At 39.6% G+C, this 27684-nt stretch overlaps 1 protein-coding gene across 1 annotated transcript; it reads right to left on the minus strand.

Moving 5' to 3' along the window:
- Window positions 1-8736: 8736 nt before the first annotated feature.
- LOC148189030 (uncharacterized) lies at window positions 8737-11113 on the minus strand. Its single transcript, XM_088080669.1, has 3 exons — window positions 10786-11113; window positions 8991-9159; window positions 8737-8866 (listed from the first exon to the last, which is right to left on the minus strand). Exons 1-3 carry the CDS (start codon window positions 11111-11113, stop codon window positions 8737-8739), a joined length of 627 nt encoding a protein of 208 aa, XP_087936795.1.
- Between the last annotated feature and the right edge of the window lie 16571 nt (window positions 11114-27684).

The following is a 27684-nucleotide window of genomic DNA, read 5'->3' on the forward strand; positions in this document are numbered from 1 at the left end:
TACACCACTTTCTTTTGTGCAATTGTGCATCAAACACACATGACTAACGAACTACAACTGAATGACTAGAGGGCAAATAAAGCCTATCTTTCATATCTTTCAGACATGTACATGGTGTTTTGTGAGGCCAAACTCTTTCCATTCATGAAAACCTTCCATATGCTCAGCTGATTTTTCATGGGAGCCAAGGATGCTTGACATTCTCCAGTCTTCAACACTGTCTGTTGCATGAGCTTAATTTCTCTCACTTCCTAAAAAGGTTTACAACAAAAGCAAAAGTACCATCCTTGCTTGCTGAATAAATAAGCCAAGGCCTTTTCAGACTCATTCCATTTGTTAACATCCGCCTATGATGACACAAACTCTCAGCCAGTAACATTACTTGCTCCCTTATCCTCACAGTCATGTGCATTGTTTTTTTTTTTTTTTTCTTGTTGTTTTTTTTTGTTTCAAAGACAATCAAACTTGGTGTCAGTTAGGCAGGCAGCCATTGGCAGAGATGGGGAGGGAGGCGGCTGCAGGTGCTGTGTGACTGAATCGTGTCTTATCAATTCATTGTATTTACAGAAAGCACTGCCTAGTGGGCCTGGAGCCTGCAGTTACTGCCATTGGTTATTGTGTGATTTTACTCCTGAATAGTTGGCACACATTTTGCCACACATGCAAAAGTACCACCCTAGATAACTACCAAGTTCGCCCATATGGACGCGCCAGCAGTGGGCGTCCTGGTAACTTAATTGTTAAGGTTAACACTGTGTGACCATAACATCCACAATTTCATTTGCACCTTTGTTTGCACTGAACATTTCTGGCCAAGTGACAAATAAGGTTTTCAAGTTGACCAAAAATGAAAATACATTTAAATTGCACATGAAAGGGAGTTTTGTCTTTGTGAAGAGGCCATTTACTTGCTTCAAAAATCTTATTTCAAAACGTTTTAGGTGTTTTAATTGAGTATATGACAGCACCAGAAAAAAATCATACTGGATAACATCAATGAATTCTTAAAATATTATCATATTAAAATTCCTTAAAACAATAATACTTAGTATTCATGTAAAGTGACACAGTACCTTATACCAAGAGCTCAGAAAATAAATTGTTCAAGTTTATTTTCCATATTTTAATGTTGCAGTTTGATTTAAACTGCAAAATGTCTTAAAATATCTTACAGAACTTGGCATCATGCTGTCATTGTTTTCTCATATCCATAAAATGAAATTATGAGTTTTAAGGGAAAAAAAAATCTACATTATCCCACCTTACCAAAATTCCTGCTATTATTTGCTATGTAAAGGTACAGTGGCATAATGACGTCCTGTGCACAGAATAAAGTCTCACTCCCTCTCTGTGTGTGATGTTGTCTGATCTTCTCTGTGGTTTATTGTGGTAAGAGTGGCCAGTGGCATGGCATGCAATTTTTATGTCAAAGGCTCATAAGGTAAAAATAGATCCCCAACATGGACTCCAAAGAGCCAAGAATTACTTTTTTTATGAATAAACAAAAGTTTGTGTGTGTAATTAATTTATTATTTCACCCCTTCTTTTTAATTTAGAAATAATATTCAAAACAGCAGTTTAAAATATTGCACTTAAAGGGCTTTCAGTATGTGACAGCATTAATATATATGATGTTAATATTTTAAACAGACAATGTTCATGATGTGTTTATACCCCAATAAGAATTTAGAAATTGAGAAATTAAAGATAAAATAATATAAACGTGTCATGCAAAATAACACAATGGACACAATTCGGTAACAATAACTGTTATTCTATTTGACAAAGGTGTTTTCTGATATGATAAAACTCAGTTTGAACCCTAGTCATGCACTTGCTTCGACTACCAACAGACATCTGCCACCTTGAACTTTGACTTCCAAGTATGTAAATTCATAATAATAAATACATTTGGGTATTGTATTATTATATATTTCAACATTATATATGTTTTCTCAGCATCATCCCAAATGAAAAGAAAAAAAAGAAAAGAAAAAAGAAAAGAAAAGAAAAGAAAGAAAGAAAAGAAAGGATTTGATCCCCCAATGAAACAGTGATAAAAACGGTAAATTAAACACACTTTAAAAGAGAAACTTTTTTAACTTTCAGGGTCTTCCTGATTGCATAACATCCTTTCTAATAAGTTGTTTTTTAAAAATGTTTATTCAAAGTGCCATAAAGTTGCCCCTGATTGCTTGTTATCCCAGATGAAACTGGCCAATTGCCAGTTTTTGGACAAAATGCTTTAATGCATAGCAATCAACTTGGTGTCATATTTTTATGTAATAATTAAATTTATTCTTGGCAGAAATGTAAGGGTTTTTTTTATTTTTTTGTGACTATAATATCTAAACATTCTTACAGTTTGTAATATCCTCATCCTTGATTAGCTGAGGACAATTGATTGGCACTTGACAACCGATTCAATACATATGATTTTTTTTTTAAATAAATATTTCCTTATTCAACTTCATAAAGGGCTTTGGACATCACGACTGCATGTCATGTCATTGGCCCTCCTGCAAAGTTTTATCTTGCTGATTCAACAACCCTGTGGTTTTACTTCATTTCTAACTCGAGTAACTGGAGTAACTCAAGTAATGCCTTTTGTTGTCTCAGGCAGCATCCACTTAATAAAGCGATAGCCCTTTCTACCCAACCAAGTCTGTAAGTGATCGTGACAGACTGTGATCAGCCTCTTCAGGCCTACATCACTGAGCCCGCCTTGCAGTATATAATCCATCACACACCCTGTCACTTCCTCTTGCTTATTCAGTTCTCCACAGGGAAGTAGGCTCTTTAACGCTAGCTAGCTAACATCAGCTTAGCCGAAGAAACGTTTTTGACAAAAGGAAAGTCATAGAGGAGTTCAAGCAGTTTTTCGACTGTGGTTTGGATTTGATGAAGAGGAACACCCACACTCGCCCTCCATGGTGTGACCTTCGCGAAGACCTCTGTCTCTCTCGCCGTGACTTGGCTTCTCAAAGATGCCCCTCCAGCACCCTGTGGTCCCACGGCAAAGCGCCACAGGCTTCAAAGACGGCTGCAGTTCATCTAGCAGTGGAATAAGGGGGTGGCCGTGGGCCAGGGATCCTTTCCGGCCACCCCGGCAATGACCTGCCCCCAAAGAAGCAGAGGACCTGATTTCTCCAGGAGGGGGACACCGTCTTCTAATAAGGCGGAAAAGAAAATTGGACATACTCAGCTCTGTGCCAATGAAAGCCGCACAGCTGGTACACCAATCACTCATACACGACACTCTGTTTTTTTCTCTCTTGCACCAAAATTATTTTCAGTGGTTGTGGATGTGGCAATTGCCCCTCCTCATGCTCAAGGCATAAGGATTTTGTCGTATCTCCATGACCTGCTCCTGATAGCAAGCTCCAGGGAGCTGGTTACCTCTCATACACAGATTCTACACAGCCATATTCACAGTTTGGGGTTTCTAGTGAACTGGGAAAAGAGCACCTTGTCTTCCTCCCAGATCACAGTGATTTTGGGTCTAGAGCTGAACTCAATGTCTATGCAGGCTGACTCGAGAGAAGTGAGTGAAAATCATCACAGCTACCCAGACGATGTTGCAGAGATGCACAACCACAGCACAGCAAAATATGGTTCTGTTTGGTTTGATGGCAACTGCATCAGTAATGGTTCCTTGGGTTTGCTGAACATGAGACCTCTGCAGCACTGGCCTATTCACCAGCAGATCCAACCAATGAGGGATCGGTCTTGTGTGTTAACAATCTCAGCACAGTGTTGAGAGACACTGTTATTCTGGCTGAACCCCCTGAACCTTTCCGCGGGTGGGTCCAATTACACTCCATGTGGTGATAAAGACCGATGCCGCCTTAAATGGTTGGGAAGCAGCCTGTGTTACACCCTGAAAAGGGGAGATATCAATAAAGATGCTCGGACACGATGTTTCCTCTCTGGCAGCTTCATTGAGAATGTGACTTTGTTTCAAAAGTATTTACGAAAGTACAAATGTTTCTTTAAACATGAATATTATAATGTAACAAAATATGCATTTTCCCAGTCCATGTTCCACATTTCTTCTGGCCTTAACAGGCAAGTATATTTTCACATTTTCTTTTAACAGGTAAGCACTTTAAAATTTCACACTTTCCTTTTAACAGGTTAACTTAAACACCACAGATAAATGACTGTGAAACTGTCTTTTAAAATAATAAACATCAACTTAAATTATTGCAAATTAAATGAATTGTAAATAAACAAAATATATCTTAAACATTTGTGTCACGTCTTTGTCAAATTCCTTGTTTCTGAAACAGTCACTCTGTGAAGCTCATAAATGCTGTGTTAACTATTAAAACACACAAACACATAAACAGCATCATGCTATAAAACATTAACACAAGCCAAATGCACGCCATGTGCGTCTCATGCATGCTTAACACGGTGCTGCTCCGTGCTGTCCACTAGGAGGACGGAGTTAAGCTAACTGTTTTAACAATATGCCATTTGGGCGTTCAAACATAAAAATAATACCTTGAACATGCTCACAATGCAGTCATCATGCTCAGAAAGCACACACAGAACGACTCACAGAACATAAACGCTCATTTCATACCTGAAAAGGGGAGATATCAATAAGGATGCTCGGACACGATGTTTCCTCTCTGGCAGCTTCATTGAGAATGACGCATCATGGCCGAGAGCTCCCCCTTCCGCCCTCTGCAGGCATAACTAATCAATCACGATCAATCTCTAAAGGCTTAACAGGTAGATCCCAGATACACTCATCTGACAGGTATACTTATAACCGTTTTAACCTTGTTTTTAACTATTTTAAGCTCTTTCGTAGCACTTAAAATTTTAACAGCTTTCACAATTTTAATCTCATCCACAATGAATTTGAAAATTAATAATCATGAAAGAGTTTTATAGTTACAGCATCCATTTATAAATGACTTCTCCTTTTTACTGTTTTAGATGACCGTTCTTTAATGACTGATTTTATAAAGTGTTTTAAAACTGATTTTAGTGATTTTGCTGCCTCGAAAAATGATCAATTATCAGTTTCTTAACAAAAATCAATCTATCACACCTGCAAAGGTCGAACCGTCAGGGGTTGCCGAGGAGAAAACAAGATTCAACACTTCAGTGTTTTAGAGCTGGAAACAGTATGGTTGGCCCTGAAACATTTTGCAGGTCAGATGTAGGGGAGGGACTTTCTGATGTGGTCCGACAACACTGCAACGACTGCATATATAAATCGTCAGGGCGGGGTTCCCTCTCAGGCCATGCACAAGGTGGCACCACAGATTTCGCTGTGGGCTCATTGCCGACTGCGATCATTTACAGTCCATCACATTCAGGGCAGGCTGAATTTGGAAACGGTCCTGTTGTGAAGAGGCCGGCCTGGCCTCTCCACCCACAGGTTGTGGAGAATATTTGGGCCCATTTCGGACAGGCGGAAGTGGATTTGTTTGCTTCGTTATTCTCGTTATTATTTAGAATAACAAACCCCCCATGGGCCATGACGCTCTGGCTCACCTTAGGCTGAAGTGTTTGCTTTATGTGTTTCCTCCTTTTCCCCTGTTACAGTAGGTGCTGGACAAGGTTCAAAGGCATGGGTAATAAGTATGGTTTGCGGACTTGAAGTCTCTCATGTTAGGGACACCATGGCCATTGCTACTGCGCCCTGACCTGCTGACACAGGCAAGGGGAGAAATCTTCCATCCAGCTCCTCAAAAATGGAAGCTTGTTGCTTGGCCCTTGAGCAGGAGCATTGGATAAGGAAAGGTTACCTCGAGAGGTTGTGGAGCTACTCCAAAATGCCAGAGCTCCATCTACCAGGACTCTTTACCCCTACAAATGGAAAGTGTTTGAGCACTGGTGTGCTGCACGAGGCGATGATCCATTTCACTGCAGTATCAGTGTTATTCTCTGTTTCTTTCACAGGTTTCAAAGAAGAGGCCTTCTCCCTCCACAATTAATGTGTAATTGGCTGCTATCTCAGCTTGTCATGTTGGATAGATGGCAAACCACCAGGCAGCCATGTTTTGGCTTCGTGCTTTATCCAAGGTGTCCATGTGCACACCCTTAACCACTCCCTGACTCCTTCTTGGGACTTGGTTATGGTCCTGAAAGGTTTGACAAAGGCCCCATCTGAGCATCTCCAGGACTTGGGACTAAAATTTGCATTACTTAAAACCGCACTGTTAGTGGCAATTGTTTCAGTCAAACGGGTGGGAAATTTAGCAACTTTGTCTGTGCATCAGTCCTGCCTTAAATATTCCCATGACATAAGGCGAGTAACACTGCACCCAAACCAAGAGTTTCAACCTAAGGTTATTATGGCCAGGTTCAAATCAACTGTCATTGACCTATCGTTTTTTTGCCCCTCTCCCTTTCAGTCAGGATGAACACTTGCATACCTTGTGTCAAGCTTGGGACCTCTCTGTTTATGTGAATTGCACCAGGATCTTACGGCAGTCTAATAATTTGTTTGTTTGTTATGGACCCCAGACAGCAGGCAAGGCCCTGTCTGAAGAGCGTTTGTCAAACTGGATAGTGGAGGTGATCACTTTGGCTTACTCTGCCTCAGGAAAGGGCCCCCCAGAGGACTTCAGAGGCACATCTCCTGGGTGTTGTTGCACGGTGTCACAGTGGAGGATGTGTGTGCGGCCGCCTTTGTGAGGTTTTATAGCCTTTATATGACAGAGTCTTATGTATTCGGTTTTGAATGCTGTTAGATGTTATTTGATATAACATACATAATTCTATTGTTGGAAACATAGCATTGAATAAGCCATATAGATATACATTTTACTATTTATTGAGGTCTGGTCATGTAAAGTTTGTCCAAACAGTGTCAGGTGTTTATGAACAGGGGCACACTGCTTTCGGGTCTGCAGATACCTCCAGCAGTCCTGACCTTTGTGTCAGCAAGGGTTGGGAGTACACATATGGCATTAGCACGAACTCAACTTTGAAATGAAGTTAAACATTTGGGTTGTGCTACAACCCTGGTTTTACAAATGAGAACAACAATTTGTGCAATCAGGCCTCGCTAACACCCATTCAGGAGCTGAATTCCTGGTAGTGACAGGGTGTGTGATGGATACTGCAAGGTGGGCTCAGTGACATAGGCCTGAAGGGGCCAATCACAGTCTCTCACGGCCAAGTACAGTCTTGGTTGGGAGGAAAGGGCTTTCGCTTTATTCAGTGGATGCTGCCTGAGACAGCAAAAGGCATTAGTAGCACAGAAAGCACTTAGTTATTGTTAATAAAAGATAATATTTTAGCTCAAGATACCATTTTTGTTCCCCCAGGAAAAACAGTGATGTCTCTGCACTGTAAAAAAAATCCTGTAGTTTTTACGGAAAAAAACTGGCAGCTGTGGTTGCCAGAGAAATTCTGTAAAAAGTACAGTATATATGTAAATACAATTATAAAACAACCTGTATATTTTACAGTTAAAATCTGTAGAAAAATACATTTTTCACTAGTAAATCCAACAGTTTTTTTTTTGCTAAATTAGCATGAACATGCTGCTTTTAAAACAAAATAACTCTGTAAAATTTAAGTGCAGTTTTTGCTTACTTTACATTAAATCCCACTCAATTTAACGGAAAAAAACAATATTGAACTGTAAAAACATCATTAAAAAACTGTTATTGAAATGAATTTTCCTGTGAATTCTACGGGAAAGTGATTTATAATTTAATGTCTTCTACAGTATTTATTTTTTTTTAAAGTAATAGTAACATCTAAGAACTGTAATAACAAAGGCATAAATCTGCACTGTATGAATACTTAACATCAATTTCAACTATAAAATATTAAACACAAAACATTTTTCATTTTTAAAATCTGGATTATTGCTCATGTTCAACACATTACAGAGACTGGATATTTAAAAAGCACCGTGTTGTCAAAGACATGTGACTTTTACCAGTAATACAAAATAGTGTACCAAGATTAAACATTGAAAGTTATAAAGCAAAGATTAACCCTGAGAGTTACTGTACTGAAAAAAAAAAATCATAAAAAGTAAGTTGCCTTTCCAAGAATTTATTCAAGAGCAGTGATCAACATCTGCTATTTCCCAAAACATGCATTTGGTACATGAATTTTACAGAGTAGAAAGTCTGTCAGATTATTTTACTGGGACTGAAAAAGGGCAAGAAAGAGGGAGAAGACTTCCCCTCTTTTTTTTCTATAAAGAAAGTATTAAATGAAACATCCTTGGGTGATTATTGCATTCCTTTTCAACATACATACATGCATACCAATACTTTCAAACAAGCTTTCTAACAGTAAACTGACTGTTCAACAGGCATTTGGTTCTGCCAAAGCTGGAAAAACACAGTAGGGCTTTATAACAGCGATTCTGCTCCATTAAGGTTTCCAGCAATAGTGATATGCAGCCAGCATGAACAATGGAATGACCAGTGTGTTTTTTTTTTTGTCTCATTAATCTATAACATTTTAACAATACAAACTCAGAACAATTTTGTGCTTGAATCATTATCTGCTTCTTAAGCATGACAAACTGGACAGATTATTTTTAAATTTTAACCTGAATGATGCCCATCACCACGTTTTTAGTATTTAGTTGTACATCACATTAGAGATCTTGTGAAGATATGATGCAGTACTACAACAGTGTAATAACAATTGCATATTTTAACCAACAAAAATAAAACTTACTTGCTCTTAACAATGACAATCTTCAAAGTCAAAGTCTTACTTGATTTCAGTCCTTGTTCAGATATCACGCCACTTATGATCAGAAAGTTCCTGGATCAAAGTAAAGACTCTTGGGTTCACGTGAAGACGAGACGTTCGGGTCTTCTCCACTCTGGTGCCCTTCTCTGGGTTGATGGAGAAAAAGCACCTTGGAAAATAGAAAAACCAGATGTCAGTATCAATTCACATCCTCAGTAACAACAAGACAAACTTCCCATTTTTATATTCAAGCATGTATTTATGTTGAATAAGGCCTATCCAAAAAGACTCACCTCTGCAGAAACTCCAGGGTTGATGCCAGCTCTGATGGGTAGTGGATATTAAAGCAGTAATAACTTCCAAACATCAGGCACAGGGCGGAAATGAAGGAGTGGATATTGTCATGTACAATGTTTAGATCGACGCTCAGCATAAACTGCCTTGAAGAGTAGCAGGAACTTCCTAAAAAAAAAATGTAAAAATTAATAAAAAATAAGATGTCTTCCTGAAGCTGGGGCTGGGCGATATGGCCTAGAAATAATATCCCTGATTTTTTCAACACTGGATTTCCGGTTTTAATCCATTTTTTCCTCTAAAAAAACCCAAACAAGAAAAAAAAAAGTATCATAAAAATGAAAAATATCAAGTTTTGCCTTTATGTTGTCTAAATATTTCCCTATTTAAGTCAAAGTCTGTGTCATAAAGGTTGATTATGTAGTTTAAACATAGGCAGGTGTGATAAAAAATGTGGATTTTTTTTTTTTTTTAAAATTAGGGCTTTAAACCCTTTAAATGCCAATTCCATAGGATACATAACTGATTTGGGGAAAAATACAGACAAAATGACAGATTTTAATATGAATAAAAATCAGATGTATGAGATGTTATATTTACTATCACAGTCTTGGTTAAATCAAACTTTAGTAAAACTAGTGGTTTTTGTGCATGATTATTATTTGAGCAGCATCAGATTACCAGACCCACACACACCAAAAACCAATAACCAAAAACACACATCACCACAATTGCAGAATTGCTGTGTCCTGGCTACATTCAAAAACGCATGGTTATAATGGGAGTAAATGGGGACCGAAAGAAATAATCTTATGCTGAAGATAAAAAATAATCACGCAACAAAGCCAATGTTAATATAAATTTTCCAACAGTGAAAATAAACGTTTCCTGTTTTAAAATACAGTAAAAACTATGTTTGATTAAACAATTGATATGCTTCTACAGTAGCTAAAGTTGTGGCTTTTAACAGGACCGAAGGGACAAGAAATTAAAATCTAGCTCAGCAGAAAAAAAAAAATCATGCATTAAAGCCAATACCTTTACGAATCTTTGACATATCCAAAAGTGTGACAGCACATAAAAAATCTCCATCCCACGATCACTGTTCTTACTGAAAATCAGTCATGTGTAGGTGTTTTTCCCCAAATCAGCAACATATTCTATGAAATTGGCATTTAAATGGTTAACTCCATATTTAAAAAAAAATGAATCAGGACTGAGCTTTAGGAAGAGATTTGAGCAAAAAAAAGAAAAATTCTCGAGAAAAAATTAAAATCTGACGCCACGCAAAAAAATTATCATGCACCAAATGTTTTTACCAAATTGAGATATTCAAGACTGTGAAAGACACGTTATATATCTCCAGCCTCTGATCATTTTTTTTAAATAAACATTTGTAGCTTTGTGGGGTTTTTTTCCAAATTAGTGACATCTCTTGTGAGTTTGGCATTTAAAGGGTAGAATCCCATAATATAAAACAAATCTAATCATATTTTTGATCAGGGTGGATGTTGATGAAGAGATCTAGGTAAAAAAAAATATTCATGATTTGTTTACAGTAGCTAAAATTGTGGCTTTAAAACTGCAAATTCACAAAGATTTTTTTTAACGGTACCAAATGTGGGGCAGGCTGACCACTGTCTAGTAGTTTATACAACATACAATTTCACTTCAAACATGCAAAACGATTAATCTAAGAAGTTAGCAAAAGACAACAACAATGTGAAACAAGAAAGCACCTTACTGGTCTGAAAAATGAAAGACCTCCAAAAAAGGAAATTCACTTTAACTTACCACAAACAACAATGGTCGGAGTCCGGGGCACTTGATCCATCTTCACTTCCCCTGCCAGGCATGTGTCCTCCACGTAGCAGAACATCACGTCTTCCTTCTCATCAAAGTAGGCCAGCAGAAGCAGAATCATCTCCTTGATGTCTTCAGAGCAACCGCTCAGATCTCCCCTCATCATTTTATATCTTGTTGAAGCCTGTAGGAACTTTTTGTTTTTGTTCACAGCCACAGTATTCATGTAGTTCAGGAGCCGTTTCCCCTTCAGATCCACATTCTTTGTGAAGGTTTCTTTCAGCCCAATTCCAGTTAGCTCCTTGAAGTGGACTGCCATGCCAAGTTCACTGAACCAAAACAGCCACTGTTCCAGAAGGTATTTAATGTTTTTTCCCTGGTTTACTTGCTTACGCTGTGTGTAGAAAGTCAACTTCATCAGATGTTTGACCTCTTCTGGATCTGCATCAGCTTGCTGAGACAACTCCAGAAGATGTTTCAGCAAGCTGAGACATCTTCCTCTCTTCTCCTGAAGATGTCTCAGCATGCTGAGACATCTTCTGAGACAACTCCAGGAGATGTCTCAGCTTGCTGAGACATCTTCTGGAGTTTGTCTCTCTTCTCCTGCTGGCTCTCATGGGTCTCACCACGAGGTGGGAATTTCAAATCCCAACTAATGCACCCATAGGTGTCCTGGATGGCTGCTCTTTGCTCTGGAGGGACTTCTTCTGTATCATACTCATCAGAGTGATGCTTTCGTTTTCTTATTTTTGGGGTCGTACATCGCTTTGAATTCTCTATCCTGTTTCGCAATTGCTTGACTAGAGAGTGATAGCCTGGCCCAATCACTTCTCCCTCTATTATATCTTGCAAAGACTGTGGATATTTTGCCACAATCTTTTTAGCAACTTTAGTGGGGCTCCTTTTACTTACGGAAGAACTCTTCTTCAACATTTCACGAACCACAATCCGAACCATCTCTCTTCTCATTCGTGGACTTGGACGTTTACCTCTCTCCAACAACTGCATCAATTCCTCTGGAAACTCCTCCCATGGGATGACAAAGGTGTCCACCCAGTCTATGTCAGGGCTCTGGCAGCTGTTGGAAGAGGTTGAAGATGAGCTTCTGGGTGATATAGACAGCAATGATGAGGGATGTCCTGGCGAGGCACAGGCAGGAGAGCTGCTGGTTTCTGGAGTTTGACCTACCAACACATACACACAACAATAGGAACACTTTGTTATCCCTTCGATGTGCACCATGGGTCTAAAGTGACCCTGAATTTTAATTATCTGTATCTTTGCCATAAATTAATTTCATCATTCAGTCTTTAAGGTATTCCTTAATTAGCTTGTTTTATCATCTTGTATCCGTATTTTACTTTTCTCCTTCTTACTTTTTTAATAAAACCTTTTTTTTATCATTACCCCTCTAATGTGCAACATGGATTTAAGTACAGTTCAGTAGCCGCATTGTCTGTTATCAGTTATCTGTGTATATGAGTGACAAAATTACAGGAATTGATTTATAAAGATGGAGCAAAAGATAAAATTACCCAGCATTAAAAAGCCATCGAAATAAATGCAGGCCATTTCTGACCCATGTTGCGCATTAGAGGAGTGCTCATGGTGCTCATCAAAATATTTGGCTGGCTGCACCCTGTGGTTCAATACTTACATCTAAGCTTCCAAGCTGCAAGGATTTTTCGAGCTTGAATTGGCCTTAGTGCTGACAGCAAATCTGCTTCCTCGATAAACTGAAAATCATCATAGGTCTCAACACCAAGGTTTTGAAGTGTCTCTTCGAGAATGTCTTTGGAAACCTCTGGAAGATCTGGCAAGACCTCAGTTATGGCAGTGCGTAGAAAGGTTTGCGTGCAGTCAGTAATTTCTGGAATCAAGGAAGAATGTGTTTTTTAAAATTGAACAACAAAAGGCATTATGCATTTTTGTGAAGTAACACTGTACATATACACATATTGCCTCTACCATGAGTATAGAATATGAGCAAGGATTTTAACTTATTTCAGCACTTTTTAAACATTCAGGAAAGCAATTTTGTACAATTTGACAAATGGCATAATACATAGCAAACAATAACTCAGCCAGTAGTGTAACATTACAGGGACAAAACCAGCACTCACAATTCTCTTGATACAATTTATCTTTTTTTGTTTTATAGTATAGCATCAGGCATTATTGGTATGGTTTCTCCACCACAGTAACCAACATCATGTTTACTTTGACAGCACACTGTGTTTCAACTGAATAACTTGGTGCCCATTAACTATGTATGATGTTAATGGAAAAAAATCTGCCAGGTTGTTGATGTTAAGACACTGCAGCCTTGTACTCTGTTTTGTCACCGAGTACAGATTCAGTATTCAGAATGATAGTCAGCTTTAAATGTGTCCATCACAAAATACACACCTGTATCATTGTGAATTAAAACAATGACAAGCTCTCCAAACTCCATGAACTCATCATTTTTTGACACAACAAAATGCCCTTTTTGATAGGATGTGCCTTTATACTGTATGTGTGTGGAAACTCTAGTATTGTTTTCTGAAAAGCCAAAGTCTTCCACTGCATGCTTAATTGCATCACTGTAAAGGCTGGGGTAAACAGTACAACTGTCTTTGACATGCAAAAGCTGAATGCATCCTGGCCCAGCTGAAAGATATGCCTAAAACATCTGATGTCTCTCTGACAATGTTAGGCAGATGTTTTTAAAGTTTTTCATATGCCTGGCACATCTTTTAAAGTAGCTGTGTTTACTTTCAAATCTCATCGTCCACACTCTAATCAAGGGGCCGAATTTCAAAATAAGTCCTGGATAGTGCCGCAAGAAATGGTGTTTTGGTTTGAGTGGAGTCTCAGGAAACTGGCACTTTCTTGATTCCAAATATTCTTGGATTAAAACATCAAGATATGTTACCTGTGAGAGGGAAATTTTTTGTGCACAAATAAAATCAACAATATCTTTGAGCTGGAGCATTAACTGCCACACATCATCTTCTGGATTTTGTATTTTGTCACCAATTATTTATATATTATTATATTATTACAGGCAGCAACCTTAAGAAATTCCAGTTTTGAATAGCTTGACCTGAAAGCTTGGAAGCCTCTGGGTTGACAGCACATGGCTTTGTGAGTGCATCAGCTCCTTTGTACTTGAACTGCTTGATGCGTCGGTTCAAAAGTGAATATGTAAACCACTTTTTTTTCTTAATGAAATATTTCAAGTACAGTGCAACATCATATGATAAGATACCCTCAAATATGTCATGGCCTAAACAAGGAGGGAGACCAGGCAGGCAAACATGAAAAGACTTCAGAGCATTAAACACAGAGTTTACCTTAATGCCTCTGTTGTGTTTACTGTCTCCAGCTTGTAGCTCACAATCAGCAGAATTGTAGCTCTCTGGGGTGCGCTGTGGACCAAATACATTTGGATCGTTATGAAAGTCATCCAGTGTTATTTCACAGTACCTGCAAAAGTACTGAGAACAACTGAAGTTCTCAGTAAACCCACCAATGCCATGGGAACCCAAGTTATCACCAGCAATGCAATACAGTGTCCCTTTGATTGTTTCACCACCTACAGTGATGCCATTTTCCTCCAAATCACTCAAATCCTCAAGCAACTCTGAGAAAGCCTTAGCACAGCCAAAGTGTTTGAGGTCATTTTCACCACACAACAGGACAAGTGACATGTGATCAGTGTTTGACCGTACATGAACAGGTAGATTAGCCACAGAGAGATACACGGCAACAACTTTGTGTTTTTTCTTGGCAGAGCCAAGTGGATTTACTATTTCAAAAGCGTCCTGGTACAGGATAAGCTTTAGGCACCCCTGGATTTTCAATGAAGAACTGGTTGGATGTAAAGTTTTTTCCATCACTTATGTCACCAAAATCATCAGGGTTACAGTCTGTTTCAAAATAACGTTGTGACACTGAATTCTTCCATAATTCAGATTCCACTAAGTTATTTAGTGTTTCCTTTAAAGGTATGTAATAGGCAAACCTTTCAGACATGTTTTCATCATTTCCCAGTTTTACTTTTTTAGGCTCAATGTAATTGAACATCTTTTTAAATGTCTGGGCGCTTGAAAATGTTGTTCTGAGAGGTCCCTGATGACAGGAAGAAAACAAATCTGAATCCTTTACACAATCACAGATTTTAGCAACAGAATCATCTGTTAGACACATGCCATTTTTGAGAAGTGAATGCATTTTACTCATAGTGTACTCCTGTCCCAACTCATGCACATTTTGAATCTCTTCAACAATTTTCTGTATTGTTGAAGCTGGAAGGAGGAGCTGCCCTTGCAATTTTAGATAGAATAAGCAAAGATTCCTAAGAAAGCTCTCACTGAAATTGTGCGGTAATTCTGTGCTTTCATTCATTGCTGCATCATTTGAGCACTCCCCAGCATCTGTACATGCAGTATCAGGTTCAGACGCAGACAGACGTCCCCTGTACAAGTTACTTAAACTATCCACTGTAAAAGCTTGATGATTCCTCGACATATGAGCAGTTAATGACGATTTAACAGTGAACGTTTTTTTACAACCAGCAAATGGGCATGCCACAGGTTGCCCCTCTTCTATATGTTGTTTTAAGTGAGATAAGTTCCTTCACAGTGTGAAATTGGCGCTCACACAGCGCCATTGCACACTTCAAGTCCGTAACGGCCCTGGTAATAACAGGGGGTTCGGGCACATTGTGGGCACGGTAAAAGTGAGCTTTAAAGTTTGCGTAGCTACAAAACGTCCGCTTACAGTCAGTTCCAACACATTTGAAAAAACAGTGAGGTTCATTTCTGTGAACTCTACAATGCAGCACATAACCCCTTAATGTCTCAACTGTTTTGCTACAAAAACGGCAGGTAATCATTGCAGCAAACTAACAAGACCGACAGCTTTTTCCGTTTTTAGATGGCGCTCCTCTACTGCTAACCTTGCATGAAAACAATACTGAAACGCTGGAGTTCGGTATAAAACTAACACAAACTCACGTAGGTCGGCGTTACTTCCAAAATACTGACATGTAAGCGAGATGGAAAGATGTAAACACAAAATTACCTGGTCAAATCCTGTAAATCGCTATGTAGAAGTTGGTCTGGTCCAAAATGCGTCTGGTCCGGCGTGGTCACGGTCAGCTCGCGGAGCTCCTCTGCTCGATGCACAGTGGGCGGCTCCTCCCGCAAAAGTACAGCGTCCAATGAAATCACAAATAAAACCCTGCTGCTGCGCGCTCTATGGCGGCAGAGTTTTTAAACTAAACCACAGCCGTTACTTTTTGCGGGAATGCAAAATGTACACTATATTACCAAAAGTATTCGCTCACCCATTCAAATGATCAGAATCAGGTGTCCTAATCACTTGGCCTGGCCACAGGTGTATAAAATCAAGCACTCAGGCATGCAGACTGTGAAACAAGACATTTGTGAAAGAATGGGCCGCTCTCAGGAGCTCAGTGAATTCCAGCGTGGAACTGTCATAGGATGCCACCTGTGCAACAAATCCAGTCGTGAAATTTCCTCGCTCCTAAATATTCCACAGTCAACTGTCAGCTCTATTATAACAAAACGGAAGCGTTTGGGAACAACAGCAACTCAGCCACGAAGTGGTAGGCCACGTAAAGTGACGGAGAGGGGTCAGTGCAAGCGCATAGTGCAAAGAGGTCGCCGACTTTCTGCACAGTCAATTGCTACAGAGCTACAAACTTCATGTGACCTTCAGATTAGCCCAAGTACAGTACGCAGAGAGCTTCATGGAATGGGTTTCCATGGCCGAGCAGCTGCAGCCAAGCCACACATCACCAAGTGCAATGCAAAGCGTCGGATGCAATGGTGTAAAGCACGCCGCCACTGGCCTCTAGAGCAGTGGAGACGCGTTCTCTGGAGTGATGAATCACGCTTTTCCATCTGGCAATCTGATGGACGAGTCTGGGTTTGGAGGTTGCCAGGAGAATGGTACATTTCAGACTGCATTGTGCCGACTGTGAAATTTGGTGGAGGAGGAATTATGGTGTGGGGTTGTTTTTCAGGAGCTGGGCTTGGCCCCTTAGTTCCAGTGAAAGGAACTTTGAATGCTTCAGGATACCAAAACATTTTGGACAATTCCATGCTCCCAACCTTGTGGGAACAGTTTGGAGCAGGCCCTTCCTCTTTCAACATGACTGTGCACCAGTGCACAAAGCAAGGTCCATAAAGACATGGATGACAGAGTCTAGTGTGGATGAACTTGACTGGCCTGCACAGAGTCCTGACCTGAACCCGATAGAACACCTTTGGGATGAATTAGAGCGGAGACTGAGAGCCAGGCCTTCTCAACATCAGTGTGTGACCTCACCAATGCGCTTTTGGAAGAATGGTCAAAAATTCCTATAAACACTCTCCTCAACCTTGTGGACAGTCTTCCCAGAAGAGTTGAAGCTATAATAGCTGCAAAAGGTGGACCGACATCATATTGAACTCTATGGGTTAGGAATGGGATGGCACTTCAGTTCATAGTATGAGTAAAGGCAGGTGAGCGAATACTTTTGGTAATATAGTGTATGTGGAAAATCATAATATCGTCATAAATTATTAATTGATGAAAATAGAACACAATTCTGATCATAAAAATGTGATTAACATCGTTCAAAATTAAAGTTATAAAGTAAAGCAAATTGCCTATTTACTGGACTAAGATATTATTTCTTCACTTCACAAAAGTAGGTCAAAAATTGTCATGTTTAATATTTATGTTTCATGTGAGCAGCAGATTAAAAAATAAAAATAATAATAATAATAATATATATATATATATATATATATTATGGATAATGTAACCTCTCATGAATCCATAGGAAATATAGGGCAATGCATAAGGCATTATGCTGCACTTAGCTATGTCAACTACATGTTATAGCTGACCCTGTTTTTAAAATGTCTTAACATAATTTGACTGTTTTTGTACATATTCTCATCCGTAGATTACAAAGTATGAATTTGTAAAATTAAATACATTTCTTTTCTGTAGGCTAGGAAAAATCTATCTAAGAAAACCATGATTTTGACACCCTCATGTCGTAATTTTTACTGTATTGCATTGCTTACTGTATTACAGTTTTTCTGTGTTAAACCAACAGTAATGCGTAAATTATACAGAAAAGTACATTTTTCTTAACATGTTAATACTGTCAAATTAACAGTTGTGCTTGGTTCACTATTTTGCGGAATATGACTGTAAGTTTTACAGTGCTAAACTATTTTTTCGTTTACATTTTTTTAATGTCATGAATTTACAGTATTTCCCTGTTAATTCCACTGACATTTTTTACAGTGTGTAAAAAAAGAACAAAACAAAAAAAAAAAAACGCCACTTTTTGCAGCAATATCCCTGCTGCCAAAACAGCAACAAACAGATTGATACAACACATGCACGTATGCTGCCATAAAAAGCTGCTGGAAACACAAACTGGGCCATGAATGACTGAATGACTGAAGCCATTGATTTTTTTGGATTCACCAATGTTTCTTTATGTTTACTTTTCTCTAGGTAAGAGAACATTTTACCAGTGGTCCAGAGCAATCGTACCAAAACAGAGAAAAACATTTCACTTTCACAGTCCACAAATTGTTGTCCAACACAAGGAAAAATATAATTTTTATTTGAGGAACATTTGAAAATGCATTAATCATATTTAGTTGAGGTTTTAGAGTATTAAGAATGACTTGATTATTAAATTTTACGGCTGAAGAGATACTACTATACTTGGTGCATTGATCCCAATGACTGTAATTTCAGTTACTGTGTGTCCCTCTACTAATTAGTGGTACTGTACTTAAATACAAATGGGTTATTTTTACGTTATTTGAGTATTTTAATCCCATGCCACTTTCATCTTCTTTTCCACTACATTTCCTTCATCTATGGTTCAATGTGGAGGCAGAACTCAGATCAAGATCATGGCTGGGGTCATCATCTAGAGGTCCTGATATATGTTTCCTGGCTGGCTCATAGGCTTTTGTATCTGGTAAGGTCCTGGGTGTTCAATGTGCCAAAATCTACAGTCCACTGAGTGAAGGAAAATTGGATGCAGTTAGGGCTGGATTTGGACAGCTATCAGGAGCTGCATCTTCTAACAAAGTTGTTGGTGCGTTAGATGGCTACCTCATAAAAGTAAGAGTGTGATGGATCTTGACTTGTAGAATCTTCTTTCTTTAATTACAAGAATTGAGTACTTTTGAAAAGGCTTTATTAGGTAGCTTTACTGCACTTGTAGACTTATATATATATATATAAATTGTATATTATATATTTCAGAACAAACTGTAAACAAATTGTAACGGTCTGCTGTGGTTACAAAATGGACCTTAGAGAAAGACTAGCAGACAATGGGGGAAAGGGGTGAAGAGGAATTATTGTTAAGTTTTCAGATGGATGAAGTTCGCTGATTGCCATGGTTTGAGGGGGGAGGCACAGGTGGTGAGAGGCTGGAGTAGAGGCTCTTGAGCTGAAGCTGGTGGCACAGGTAGTGGAAGGTTGGGCGGCTTGTGGCAGAGCCGCTGGAGCTTGGACGAAGGAGGCACTGGAAGAAAAAAACAAATTGTCATGAATCCAAAAAAACATCAATGAATGGTTCAAAACTTAATTTGAGAAGAGCCGGAAGTACCACTGTGAGATGAGGAAACAATTTGGCAGCATGAAAGAGTGAGTCCTGGCCTTTTGTGCTGCAGTTGATGAGTGGAATTGGTGGCAGGTGTGCTGCAGTTGATTAGCAGGACAAGCAACAGGAGTGGGTGCAGAGCTCCAGCACCAGGAAGCCACCCCCAGTCTCACATGCAGCAGAAAACGCAGCCCAAAAAAATGAAGAAAAAAAGAATGCCAATAAACAGACAAAATCCATACCACCACACATATGCTGCATAAAGTGAAAAATGCTCTACAACAACACAAATAAACCATAAAACTAAACAATCACTGCACAATTAACTGGCCTAAACATATGGCAAACATAAACCTAGTTGTGTGGCATTTTGTCATTATTTCAAAAAGGCACAAGAAACACTCAGTTTTTTGCCTCTCACATTTCATGTCACGATCCAGCACTGGAGGTAGATGGCAGTCCAGAACATGAGGTAGGTGGCTTAACAATGTCCTTTAAGACACACTCACAAAAAAACAACATAGTTAAACCTTCATGTCTGAGGCCAGGTAAATTGAAACACCAAAACACTGAAATGTCTAAGAAAAAATATTCTTCCTGTCCCATCACACAGATGTGACACATCTCTCAACCTTGACCTGCAGGTGACCTTAAAGCATTATTAGACATCTAAACGGAGGACCAATCCAGTACAAAATGTCTTCAAGTGAGAATTCCTCAGAAGCATAATAAAGAAGGTGAGATCATAGCTGAATCTTAAGGCCTTTTTGGGAAATTGATTATGGCCAATTAAAATTGCAGTGTAATGTGCAAAATTGTTCTGTTCTTGCATTGTTTTTGTTTTGTCCATATTGGATTGGCAGGCCAGACAGCATGACAGGAGAGACCAAAAAAATACAGGTCCAATTGTGTATTTTTGACTGAAATGAAATATTAATGACTGAAAATGTGTTTGTTGCTTTCCTGTTGACTTACAAGAAGTAATGTAGTTGCATCAGATGCAGTGTCAGTAACAAAAGATGCAACTAACATAGGGGGCTCAGTTGACAGTCTGGCAACCAAGACTACATGCATAAAACTAAAAGTGGCAGCTGTCACCTCCCAACTCTCCCATACCTGAGCCGGTCTTGTTTTTTTTTTTTTTTTTACTTACTATTATATAAAAATAATATGAATAATTACACAATTACTTTATATTAATAGTAAAAAAAATACTCTAAAAAAAAAAATACTCTTTCTGAATGCTATAGTGCATTCAGAAAGTATCCAGACCCCTTCACTTTTTTCACATTTTCTTATGTTACAGCAATTTACTAAAATCATTGCAATTCATTTTTACCCTCATGAATCAGCACTCAATACACCATTATAGCAAAGCAGAAACATAATTTTAGAAATACAATACGTATTAATACATTTAAAATGTATTCATAGGAAAAACTAAAATATCACATTGACATAAGTATTTAGACCCTTTACTCATTACTTAGTTGAAGCACCTTTGGCAGTGATTGCAGCATCGGATGTTCTTGGTTATGACGCGACAAGCTTTGCACAACTTGATTTGGGGATTTTCTGCCATTCCTCTCTGCAGATCCTGTCAAGCTCTGTCTGTGTTGGATGTGGATCGTCAGTGAACAGACATTTTCAGTTCTCTCGAGAAATGGTCAATTGGATTTAAGTAAGGGCTCTGGCTGGGCCACTCAAAAACATTCACAGAGTTGTCCCTAACCCACTCCCATGTTGCCTTGGCTGTGTGCTTAGGGTCATTGTCCAGTTGGATAGTGAACCTTCTGCCCAGTCTGACGTCCTGACAAGTGCTCTGGAGCAGGTTTTTATTCAGGATATCTCTGTACTTTGCTACGTTCAGCTTTCCCTCAATCCTGACCAGTCGCCCATTCCCTGCCACTGAAAAACACCCCCAAAGGATGATGCTGCCACCACCATGCTTCACTGTTGGGATAATGTTGGGCAGGTGATGAGCTGTGTCTGGTTTCCTCCTGATATGACACTTAGAATTGAGGCCAAACAGTTCAATCTTGGTTTCATCAGACCAGAGAATCTTGTTTCCCATAGTCTAAGTGTCCTTAAGTTGCATTTTTGCAAACTCCAAGCAGGCTTTCATGTGTCTTGCAGTGAGAGGAGGCCTCCATCTGGCCACTCTGACATGAAGCCCAGATCAGTGGATTATTGCAGTGACGCTTGTCCTTCTGGAAGTTTCTCCCATCTTCGGACAGGATCTCTGGAGCTCAGCCAGAGCGACCATTGGGTTCTTGGTCACCTCTCTTACCAAGGCACTTCTCCTCCAAGTGCTCCGTTTGGCTGTGCGACCAGCTCTAGGAAGGGTCTGGGTTGTTCCAAACTTCTTCCATCTAAGAATTATGGAGGCCATTGTGCTCTTTGGGACCTTCAATGCAGCAGAATTTTTTTGTAGCCTTCCCCAGATCTGTGCCTTGACACAATCGTGCCTCTGAACTCTGCAGGCAGTTCCTTCAACCTCATGGCTTGGTTTTCTGCTCTGATATGCATTGTCACCTGTGAGACTTTATATAGACAGGTGGATGCCTTTCCAAATCATGTCTAATCAAATCATTGGATTTACCAAATGTGGAGTCCAATCATGTTTGGGAAACATCTCAAAAATTCTGTTTCTTTGTCATTATGGTGTATTGATTGCTGATTCATGAGGGGAAAAATGAATTTTAACAATTTTAGCATAAGGCTGCAACATAAGAAAATGTGAAAAAAGTGAAGGGGTCTGAATACTTTCTGAATGTGCTCCAGGCCCAGGTCTTTGATCAGGGTCCTGTACCAGATGTACCAGTCCTCTGACGTCTCTGTTGACAGGATCCCATTAGTTGTTGACACAAAGCATTTTATTTTGAAATATTCCCAGGGACTAATAAATCTACCTTATACCTTCAAATGAAACAATCAGGTCACTCATTCCCATAGCTGTTTGGCAGCATACTCTTTTTGGGGAGGTGCTTGATGTTTTCCACCTGGAAATGTATTGGTGTTGTTGCAGCAGAATGTTAGCATTAGATTAAACATTGCACATTTATTAACATTGTTGCCAGTATTTACAACTGACATTGTAAAACATTTCACAACCATCTTATTATAATGCCAGCCACCATTGATTGACATTAATATAGTGGCTAATATGACCATCTCGCAAGACAGAACATGACCATAAGCGGTTAGCAACACATAAGCTGTTAGAGTGTAACATTACTCATGCCCATATAAATTACCGCCCCGCACTGATAGCAGTGTCATGTTATAACTTTACAAGCTTCATACGCCGGACAATGAAATGATAAAAGTTTCTGTAACTCAAACTTACATGTTTGTTTCGACATTGAGAACGGTGATTTTTGTGAAATGCTATACAATTACATGTTAGTTTTCATCAGGATAACAGTAACCTTTCCAACACATTTTTAACATTTTTAAATGGTTATTTTTGTAGACTTTACTTACATTTGTGCATTTCCTTTCTTACTATGTTACTTTGTGGTGACACAATTTGCAAGGCATTGTGGAAAATGTATGTCTCTGTTTGCAGTCTGCATATGAAATGCTTCTTTGGAGGGCTACATCACCCCTCCTGCACGATCCCCAAGAGAAATGGGACACACTGTCCTCCGTGGGCAGGTGCAAAAACTGGTAGGGCCAAGTGGAAGGGCCAAGGGGGGAAATGGGAATGGGCCAAAGTCAGCTCATACAGTACGTCATGTAAGAAACATAATACACATGCGTGAAACAAGCAAAAAATATCCATGGTTTAGAGAAATACACAATGCTAACATTTCCCTCTGGCAACTGATCTGAAGCTTTTCAATAAAAAATGCCCCTATCAAAGAATAAAATAAAATATCATTTCAAAATTAAGATTCAGTGGATTGAGTGCGACAGAGAGCCTTGTGTTAATTTGTGCATGGCACACAATCATGTTCTACATACGCCTCCATTATTCATGTCAGGTCAAGGTTATTACTCTTTGTAGTCAGTTTTTGAAGTGCAAGCACTGAAATGTTGTAAAAGTTTCTTAAGAGTATAGAAAAGCTATTGATCTCTGTAGTCAAGGTTTGGTTCAGGCAATTACAGTTTTAATTTGCAACCCCAATCTTTCCCTAACTTTTACTACAGCTGTGTGTTGGTTGGAGATGGGATAAGAGCCACAGTCTGGTGTCAGAGTTACACTCCTGCCTTGGCCTCTCACACAATCACAAGGTAAGGTGTCATTCAAACACAAGTTGTTTATTGAGCAGTTGAACCAAAGCCCAGTGCTGTCGTTTTCCAGTGAAGGCCGTCATAGCTCCAGGCAGGGAATCGACCTGCAGGGACGGACGCACGCTCATTCAGACGTGTCTTACAGGTCCACAGGGGTTCTTTTTCTGTGCTTCAGGTAAGACAAATATGCCTGTTAAATTGTGAGATAACTGAGCAGATAAGGCTTTAATAGCGCAGGATGCTGTGAAATATTCCATAAGATGAATGTATAAGCTGTGTGTGTTGGTGAGATGCTGCAGCATCAGTTATGGGACTGTGTGCTGTGAAGCCTCACAAAGCCATATGGATTTACATTCACAATATCAACAACACCTGCAGGAAAGCCTGAGCTCCCTGCAGCCAAGTGTGTGTGTGTGTGTATGTGTGTGTGTGTGTATGTGTGCCCCTTATACACTCTTTCACATACACACATTCCCTCTCTCACACACACAACAACCTTTTCTCTATTTTCCTTCTGTTACACACATGAGCACAAGCTTATTTAAACAGCCCCCTAGGGACAGCGGCATGTGTGTCTGTGTGTGTGTGTGTGTTTGTGTGTCTGAGAGAGAGAGAGAGAGAGAGAAGGGGGTGTATTGCTGTTCACTGCATTATTGATTGGCCTGCTCTCCTGGGCATGTGATACAGACTGGCCATGTTGATTTTTCACTTCTCTCTCCCTCTCTCTCTCTCTGTCTCTCTCTCTGTCTCTCTCTCGCTCCCTCACACACACACACACACACACACACACACACACACACACACAGGAACACAATTTTGCCTCGCTGGACTCACACAGTAAGGTTCAAGTTAATGGGAAGTTTTTGTGTGTGTGTCTGCATATATGTGTGTGTGTGTGTAGCTTGAAAAATAAAGACACACACACTTACACACACACATACTATTATATATCTGAAGCAATTATTTATAGTGCACCCTAATCATTAATCAATATAGTGAAAGTGTTGGCACTTTTTTTTTTCGCTCCCTTTGGCAGACAGTTAGAAAGAAAGAAACACACGCACACACACATCTATATGGACGCTGTCAGGGTGTCCGTACATCCGTATCAAGTCACCCTGTCTGCACTGCTCACCTTCAGGTCACTGGAGTCATCCGGAGACATATAAAGCTATCGAGTTGCTGTTGGAGTCATGTGGAGTTCATCCAGGTTTCTTCTATAATTCATTTGGCTCACATCGAGCTTCAGAGGGACATCAAACTCATTTTGGTGTTGGAATGGTACAAGGTTAAGTGGAGCTATATTGGGTTATATTGATTTCACTGGAGTCATTTCAGGAAGATCGTATAACTTGATATGATATCAAGGTATCTATGAAACTAAGAGAATGCTTTCAGAGAGTGCATTATGGTCACTTTACATGGATTTGCAGTTTATTAGTCTGCACAAAGGTCAGAGTGACTGCCATCATAACTGAAAATAGACAAAGCACTGCACCATAAGCCCGAACACACTGTTAGAAGTCATACTGCATTAACAAGATGGCATAAAGAGTTCAAAGCGAGTCACCTAAAGACTTGAATCCTGACTGATTTAGCTACACCTGTGGTTATTATTGGTAATCAGAGCATTTGAGTGGAGCAGCAATACTCGGGATGGAGCACACACACATGTTTTTTAAGAGTTGGAGCACTGCTTTATCTACCACTGAATCCTGCTCTATTTTGACACTGGTACTGCTCATTCCACAAGCTCAAACCATGCCTGATCCCAGATTGCATCCATGTATTGTGCACAGACACTATTTTCTCTCAAAACTTGGCTGTTACAAACTAAACAGAGTTTTACAAAGTACTTTCAAAAGGAGACTGAGCAAGCAGTGAGTGAGCAGTCAGCTAACGTTGAGCGGAGTGTCCCGGAGCGGCTTTGAGTGGGAGAGCAGAGGGTATGACCTCCCCTGAGAGTGAGAGGTGGAAATTTGTTCTCCCAGAGTTCAGTTTTAATTGACCAGCTGATTCTCAGTCTGAAGTCCTCAATAATAAAAATAGTTTGATGCACCACCTGGCAGTGTCAGTTTGTAACATGGCTGGACAGAATCTTTCACAGTGTTCTGGACAGCACTTGCTGTGGCTGTATAACACACACACTGGCAGTGTCAGTTCATAACATGGCCAGACAGACGTTGTTGCGGCCATATGGTACACCGCTGGACGGCCTCAGGTTGAAACACTGGAAAAAACTATGAATTGTAAGGAGCACAAAGGTGCCTCTAGGGAGGGCGGGGCAGATGGGTCCAACAAAATCTGAACTGAATGTTGAGCCAAACCATGATGTTGTTTTTTTTTTTTTTTATAAACCTAACCACCCACTTGCTTTCACCTTGGCTACATTTTTATTGCTTAATCCTAACAATGTGCTGTTGTTGACTCCCCAACCTTGGTTGCCGCATCTCGGGCTGTCAGCAGCAGAGGTGGAAGGATACCAAGAGCGTAATAGATGGATGAGAATGTGGCAATGGTAGACTTGGGATGGGAACATGTTAAAATAGTATTGACCAGCTTACATGTGGCAGCCGCTTCCGTCTGTTCTCATTGAAAACTTGTTGAATAAATTTGCATCCGCTCTGTCAGTGCTTTCAGCATAGGAGCATTACATCAAAAGTCACCTTCTGTATCCACCTGGGCAGCTGAATGACGAAAGAAGAAAAAGCAGCTGGATACAAGCATTCATGTTGTTATTACACCGGTGGATCGCTGGACGGCACCAGGCCTGTCCACATTTAATACACATAGGCGGCATCACCTGAGGCCTGGCGCAACTGGTTGCATGTGCATGAAACATGGAAGGAATGGCGTGAGGTAAAATGCTGCTGGTGACAACGTAATATAAGGAGTGTGAGTGTGCGGGGGGGGGGTGTCCAATAAGCAATTGACTTTCATGTGAGTGTACAGAGTTCACTTCCCATGTGGCTGTGAGTTTTTATTTTTCTTCAGCATGTGCCTCTTTTGCCCAAACCTAACAATCTGTGACACTGTTGCCTAATCTTAACCTATTTTTTGACAGCCAGAGTTTGACAAACTCTGTGCACTTGTTGACATCACAGTAAAAGAATCCCAAAGCATAAACAGGTGACACGGGAGGATACCTAAAACATCACAAATAGATGTAGAAGGTCACTGACAGAGAGGGATCATGTCACGAGTTGGGATGAGGACGTGCTGGTCACCATGTCACAAACAGCAAAACATGTACTTGTCCACAGAGCAGCCAAAAAAAAACTGCAGACTGAAACAACAACCTGGTGAGGACGGAACTTGAACAAGTGACTGTGCCTGGTGAAGAATCAATTTCCCATAAAACCACAATATGTCAATTTTTCACTTTGATTTTTGTGTGGATTATAACATGTAAATCTGCAAACTTTTAGTGCTGGTTTTATATGAAGTGTGCTGTACATACAGCATGGGCTTTTCGCAGCATGTCTGGCTTGAATAGAGGCTATTCCTTACTAATGTTAGTAGAAATTATTACATTTTCATGAGACTTCAGTCTTAGCTGGTGTACTACTACTACTACTACTTAAAATAATAATAATTATAATTATTATTATAATTATAATAATATATTTTTTCATAGGCACCTTAAAAAGCACTCATTAAAAGACACTGTTAAAAACAAGCAGATATGCATCCACTGGTCATAAAGGCAAACAAACATTAATAAACAGTAATAGGTTTATATATAACTTGACAAAATCTTTGTCATAAAAACTAGGTATTAATTAATTATAATAAAATCAGCATCAGTGCAAATCAAGGTGTGTATGTCACCATAAAATCAGACAGAGTATACCAGCTTGAAAAGGTGTGTTTTCACACAGGATTTGAAGGTGGACAGGGAGTGTATATTCTGAATGTCTTATGGGAGAGAGTTCCAGAGGCTGGGGAGGCGGAGCGGATAGAGGCTCTGGTAGTCAAACTCTTGTACAGGCGGGTGTGTAGATATG

This window comes from Plectropomus leopardus, chromosome 8 (genome assembly GCF_026936395.1).
Source record: "Plectropomus leopardus strain MGB_pleo_1.0 chromosome 8, ASM2693639v1, whole genome shotgun sequence".
Classification (NCBI taxonomy): domain Eukaryota; kingdom Metazoa; phylum Chordata; class Actinopteri; order Perciformes; family Serranidae; genus Plectropomus; species Plectropomus leopardus.